Source organism: Olea europaea, unplaced genomic scaffold (assembly GCF_002742605.1).
Source record: "Olea europaea var. sylvestris unplaced genomic scaffold, O_europaea_v1 scaffold926, whole genome shotgun sequence".
NCBI lineage: Eukaryota > Viridiplantae > Streptophyta > Magnoliopsida > Lamiales > Oleaceae > Olea > Olea europaea.
Genome location: NW_019267745.1, coordinates 256,049 through 262,729, shown reverse-complemented (window position 1 = coordinate 262,729; position 6,681 = coordinate 256,049). Strand labels below are relative to the sequence as shown.

Below are 6,681 nucleotides of genomic sequence, written 5' to 3'. Positions count from 1 at the left end.
TCTGCTAAGGAATTTAAGAATATTAAAAATTGAAATAGCACGTACTGAGAAATTAAAATTTAGCCAAGTCATATTACATTTACGAGTTTAGCAAATTAGGTGGCTAGGTTTCCTACTAAAGAAAAACAATTCCAACTTGACTAAATTATAATGAGAAGGGAATTAATTGTTCCAATGGTTACTAAACTTAAGCTCATGTCTTTTATTGGTCACTGAAGTTTAAAATGTTAAGTTTTGATTACTGAAGTTAGGTTCATGTCTTCGATTGTTCATTGAAATTTAAAATGTCGAGTTTGGCCACCTAATTTTGGAAAATAATATACGTTACTCACTAGCATAAATGTTGAACTTTGAGAATATCGAATTTACAGTGAATAATGTACAATAGTTTTCAAAATTCAGTGACCAAAACTCGTCATTTTAAATTTCGATTAGCAATTCCAGGCATAGGCCTAACTTCGATGATCAATTAACTCATGAGTAGGAGTTATTCTAGCGATAAAAGTTATTTTTAATAGATAGTAATTAATGTTTTTCTTGAAATTATGAAAATACTTGAATACATATTTTTTGATGACTTGAAAATTTTGAATTAGAATAATGGTATTCATAGTCACATCTTTGAATGATTTTAATTGATTTGTCATCTTAATTGAATCTTAAATGTAAGATTTAAGAAGACAAATTAATAATGCCATGTAGCTCAATTTTGTAAGCATGATTTATTAAAGTAATATCCTTTGAATCTATAAACCGAACTGAATTAAATTTGAAATAAACTATTTATTTGATAGACGTCAATTAGTATTTAGTAAAAGCATCGTAACATATTTCTTCTTAAAATAAAACATTTTTAGTTCTGTTTCTTTTCGAAAGAATATACGATAAAATACCGTATTTTCCAAAAATGAAAATCTTGTTTAATTATCCAGTTGCTAACTTTCTTTTCTTGTCCGGTTAAAATTGGGGCATTTCCTACTTGGCTACTTTCTTCTTTCAACTAACGGATCGCTCATCTCTCACTAAATCGAACGGCTACGATTTGTCAACAGAGATGGCGTGTATATCGTTAACCCGCAACACGCCGGAGTCCGCTTCCGGTGATCAGAGGTTCCGTGCAGTGGCAGCGGAGGAAGAGGATCGGTGTAGCTCTTATCGTCGTCATCCACGTCTTCGATCAGGAAGAACAGTGATGAGTCAGACGGCAAGGGGAAGAGGGACGGAGTAAATATAAATGTGGGCATAAGATGGGTTCGATGCTTTGGAAAAGTTTCTGCCTATAAGGTACATATTCTCTTTTTATTTGATTTGAAATCCATTTTTAACAAGTGTTCGGTACTAATTTGAAGAGATTATATTTGCTTTTAAATTTGACTTCTTCTTTTTTATTTTTTATTTTCATTTTAAATGTGTTTTAGGGTTTTCATTTGTTTCCTATATGTTGATTTTGTTTAATTGCATGAAGAGTATCTTTGTACGAAAAATAATGAACTTGTGCACGGCGAAGTTAAATAACAGTTGCATATAAAAACGAAGATAATGGATTTTTTTCTTTATCTTGTCCGTATGTCCAAGTCATCAGAAGTTTGTAATCAACATAGCTCTAAGCTACTGTAGTTGAACCATGTTTTGAGATTGCAAGGTAAGAGCTTGTCCAAGATCATTTCAATAGCAAAACAAGGTGAAACTTCAATATTTTGATGTTTGTAGAGTTCAATCAATCCTTTCTAACTGCACAATATCTAATTTTCATTGGTTTGCATCAATTACAATAAGTAATTTCTAATTTCTGATGGTTAATGTACGAATTCCTTTTGCATTGATGTTTATGTTGTTTATCCAATAATTTCTATTGGCTTATTTCAGGAATGGCGTTTCTAAGTTCTAGTGTGAAAATGCAAATTTTTTACCAGCCTTTCGGATGCCTTGTCTTGCTCGTCCATTAAAGATATTGGTAAGCCTGATGATGCATACACCAGGAAGCGAAAAAAATTGCTTGCCTTCAATAACTTTTGGGACAAGAATTGTGATATTACTTTAAGAAGTAACAATGGTGGGATATCAAAAAGTCCTGCCAACTCTAGAAGTGCATTAACTCAGGCAGAAACCACAAGCCATTCTGAGAGCAATAACAGTGAAATTTCTATCTCAAAGTCGTCATCACCTGGTGGATATCATGTCATCTCCACCGCTCGGTGAGGAGTTTGCCCCTGGAGGTCTTTCTCTTTGTCTGATCTGCAAGGTACAACTGCTGCTTGTCTCAGCATCTAGGATTATGGGTCTATAACAAAAACAAATAAAGCAAACTATACAGATGCCCTTCACTTTAGAGTCACACTCAGAATCGAAAGTCAGATAGATGTTCATTGAGATGGAGATATTTGTAATTTCTGCCTTGCTTTGTTATTATAGGCTTCTACCGTTTGTTGTAATTGCTGCTGTATATTCTTATCAGTTTCTGCTCTCCTGGTCAGCTATTGTGTAGCTATATGAAATTCCTGCTAATTCTGAAGATTCGTTCTCCTTCTCTTCCTAAGTCTCTTGTCCTCGTAAGTTTCTAACTAAGTCAACTATCCTTATCTAGGAAATATAGGAATTTCATTTAATGAGAAGAATATTTTCCTAAGGACATCTTGATGTTATGCTCGTTTGTGGGACTTAACTTAGGTTTTCTCGTGACCTTAGTAAGTAACTCATAGCGAGCAAACTTGGTGGCAATTGAAGAGTTCTGGCCCTGTTGCCCAGTGTCAGCTGTTGCACTCGTATATCCAATATTGCTTTTTTAATAAAATTAGGTGTCTTGAGTAATTACGATCTTGAACCTTTTATTTTTGTGTGGGAGTGTTTGTGCATGTTGTGCAAAATATTTTCCGGATTTCTGCAGCTACTAGGAGCTTAGTTGCCATTGCAGAAGACATGAAAGGACATAGTGCTATGAAGTACTGGAGTAATAAAACCCCTGCACTTCAGATCACAGCTTCTTTAAGGTATGGAATCTGACCTAACTTTATTTCTACCAGCAGCAAAATCTTAGTTTGATTATATATATTTGTTTTTGTTAATGATCTTAGTCTGTTGCTAATATATTAGCATGCACTTTTGTCTTGGTAGCCTATTTTCAGTTTCATGCAATAAATCCTTTTTTATGATTAGCACTGCAACGTTATACATAGTAGAGAGTAAATATCCAAACACCTTTACAAGCAAATGCTGTAGAAATGGAAGTTTGGGTCTTCTTCAAATTTCTAGATTTGTTCCATATGGACATCTTTAGCACTTGCTTTCCATGATGAACCTATGGTGCAGAGTAATTATAAATTCGTGATGCTTGTTGGAGTGGTCGTGGACTTTTGAAATCATTTATGAAGCTTCATAGTAACCGATACAATGGTAAATGTCAAATCAAAAGGATTACATACACTTATAGATCCGTATTATCGCAGTCATATATTATGTAAACTCATGTGGACAGTAAATAGACTTCAAACTTGTATCGGAGGAATTTTTCTAAGGGCATTTGCTCCATATACAGATATTAGAGGAAATAATGACAAATACCTGGTTTTGAGCATAGTAACGACAAGCAAAAATGAATGATTAGCAAAAATACCGTTTTCTTTAGACTTAATTCTCTGAGACTCCTAACGGAAATAATTTATCACAAACATTTTCATACATAAGTGGCTAGGTTATGATGAATGAAAGTATTTTGGTTGAATAAGCGGCCATCAGATTAGTAATGAATGGTATCAATGAATAACAAACCAATTCCTTGGGGTATTGTTCGTGAGCAAATTATTGATCCGAGTAACGAAATTGAGCTAAGTTAGGGTTTTGTCCTTGAGCAAAGTTATTGAATTGAAAAGAAAAGTTGAGCCTTAAAAACACCCGGAATTTCATTTAGGCTAACAGATATGATTGTAGCTCTTTATCCTCGTTTACTAGATTGTAAAGAAAAAGCTTTCATGCTAGTGAACATTTTTTACCTTGGAAATGACTCTCGATTACATTAGCAATGTTTATGGCAAAATATTGCTTTTGCCGAATGTTATTCAATGAATAGGTAGTCTAGACAAGAATGGATGCATAATACTTCAATGTTGGTGGTAGAGACTTAAAGGTTTACGCATCTACAGGGGTGACACAGTAAAGAAAATAGTTATTTATTTATTTTGGATTTCGTCTTTGGTTCTAATGTATAAATTATTTAAAAATACCAACAATCTAAGTTACACTCACTAAATTTGAGGGGAACTATATGAATCACTTTTCATCATTGCATTCTCTTCATCATGAGATTATCTAATGCAAATTGATGATTATTTAAAAATATGTACTAAAATATTGTGAATAGAAAAAATGAGTTTAAAATATATATGTAAATATTGTGGGTACAAAAAAAACTAGTTTTTGACTGCTTTCGCACTTTGTTCCCTGTTTGGAGCTTGTGCATAAAATATGAACATAGCAGGAGTAGGTGATCACGAGGTAGATACTGAACAAATACACATGTGCAACTAGCTATGGAAAGACATACTTATTAACATACTATATTTACCCAGGTCATTTCATCTTTATATATTGGCTATTTAGGTAACCAGATAATTTCTTGCTTTCTTAATGTATGTGTGTCTTTCCCTAGATTGAAATGGCAAAATTATAAAGGTATCCAGTCTTCCTATAATCTAAGCAAAATATTTTTTACGAGCTACAGATTTTTTTATTTTAAACTGGTTTGGAGCCATCTTAATTTTTGCTTGTGGTTTATAGCATAGTTATGAATGCTTCACGATTCATGTCTTTAGTAGGCTGTTAAGCATTGAACTGCCTATGAACGATTGTGGGGTTGGCCATAGGTGGAAATTTCTGGATAAAAATCGGTTCTTTGAAGTTATTCATAAAACAGGCTTGATTTGTGGTATTGGGCGATGAAAATTAGGCTTTTTTTGTGGTATCGGGCGGTGAATAATTGGTGACACGTGGCATTAGACTTGGTTTTATAAAAGTTGCTGGAGTATCCTTCAATTCATTACTTGTACTACTTTTCAGATACCCGAGTAAGTTGGCTTCCTTATTCTAGTTCTGGTTTTGCTTTTTTTCCGATTCCTGTTACTTTTAATGTTAATAAGTTTGCAATTGTTAGCCCGAAATATTTAGATCTGTCATGATTGTGAAGATTGTTAGAGAAACATCTCACTGGGCTTTGTTTTTTGAGTTTTTTTCCTTCTATAATTTTTCTTGATTTAATCCCTGGGTAAATTCTGTTTTCAGGATTTTCTCTAGTCTCAAGTTTGGATCTTATGGATTCTAAACCAGTTATAGTCAGCCTGAAGGCGCTGCGTGCTTTCCATTCAATTGACGGGGCTCTTTATGCTATACTCGTGACTGAACTTTGGCGTGATCCGGTGGAATCGTTGCAGATTATTGCCTTATGGCTTTGGTTAGAGCATGTGGGTTTTGGCAAAGTCACAAGGAAGATCTTGGCATTTGCTCCGTTGTTCATCAATCAAATTGCTGAAGAGGCTGCTATGTGTATCAAGTGCATAAAAGATTCCCACTTCATACATTCAGCTGAAGCCACCGATATTCCTCTGACTCGTAGCATCGTTGAGAAAGAGATATCACTTCGGTTTTTTAATGAGAATCGTGTGACTGCATCCCGTGAAGTAGGCAGAATTATTAATCAAGATTGCCTCTACACTATGCGAGACATCACTGAAAAAGCCCTTCATGGTGATTCTGGAGAAAGTTCATCAAGAAACTGGTTATTAAATCCATTAAATGCTGCTCAGAGTTCTCCATCAAATTCTACTCTGATGCCATTTAATGGTCGACAAAGTTCAGGATGGAATCAGATGATGATTTCATCCAACGCTAATACTGCAGAAAGTTCATATAGAAACCAGATGATTCGTTTTAATGCTTCTCGACGCTATTTATCAAATCCCATTGTCATGCCATTCAATGTTGGGCCAAGTTCAGGATATAGCCAGATGATGATTCCATCGAATGATGCTCGAAGATCTTTATCAAATCCTACTGTAATGCCATTCAATCTTAGACAAAGATCTGGGTTGAAGGAAATGATGATGTCACGTCATTTCCACGAGTCGATGATCCATAACTTCTCTAACATGAGAGTTGGAAGGAATGCATTCCCGAGAAATAATCAACTCATAAAAGAGGTACCACGAGAGGACAGGACTATGTTTGCAACATTTTCTAGGGGTTATCCTGTGGCTGAAATGGAAGTTAGGCACTTCTTCACAACGGTCTATGGGAATTGCATAGAGTCCTTCAGAATGCAGGAGGTTTGGCCTTACGAGCAACCACTTTATGCTCGAGTCGTGTTCCTTAAAGCCTCGTTCGTTCAGGAAATTCTTGATGGTACGGAGAAGGCCAAGTTTACCATCAACAGAAAGCACGTATGGATGCGCAAGTTTGTGCCAAGAAACAAGGGCTCCTCTTAACTGGCATTGGTGTGATAGAATGCTGGCTGCATCGTCTATCTGTATTTTGATGTTTCGTTCCCTGTAGTTTCCCGTTATCCTATCATTATTGTAGCCATTTGTCGTGTTAATGTTATTGCTTTCGTTTCTTTCTTTTACGTGTTGTATTTTCAATTTGACTAGTGAATGTAATATATTAGTGGTTGTGTTAATTTCAGTTATTTCGAGTAAA

The 6,681-nt window shown here is 34.9% G+C and overlaps 1 protein-coding gene across 3 annotated transcripts; it reads left to right on the top strand.

Annotated features, from left to right (window-relative positions):
- The first annotated feature begins 880 nt into the window (after window positions 1-880).
- Window positions 881-6,681, top strand: LOC111392387. 3 transcript variants are annotated; one of them, XM_023017721.1, is made up of 5 exons: window positions 881-1,284; window positions 1,867-2,242; window positions 2,413-2,549; window positions 2,885-2,987; window positions 5,272-6,681. In XM_023017721.1, exon 5 carries the CDS (start codon window positions 5,301-5,303, stop codon window positions 6,468-6,470), a length of 1,170 nt encoding a protein of 389 aa, XP_022873489.1. In that variant the 5' UTR covers window positions 881-1,284; window positions 1,867-2,242; window positions 2,413-2,549; window positions 2,885-2,987; window positions 5,272-5,300; the 3' UTR covers window positions 6,471-6,681. The 3 variants fall into 3 exon arrangements, with proteins under 3 accessions (XP_022873489.1, XP_022873488.1, XP_022873491.1); XM_023017720.1 differs by having other exon boundaries at window positions 2,668-2,987; XM_023017723.1 differs by lacking the exon at window positions 2,413-2,549.

Coding starts and splice junctions, on each gene's coding strand:
- LOC111392387 (XM_023017723.1), top strand. CDS start 5,301: ATGGATTCTAAACCAGTTATAGTCAGCCTGAAGGCGCTGCGTGCTTTC.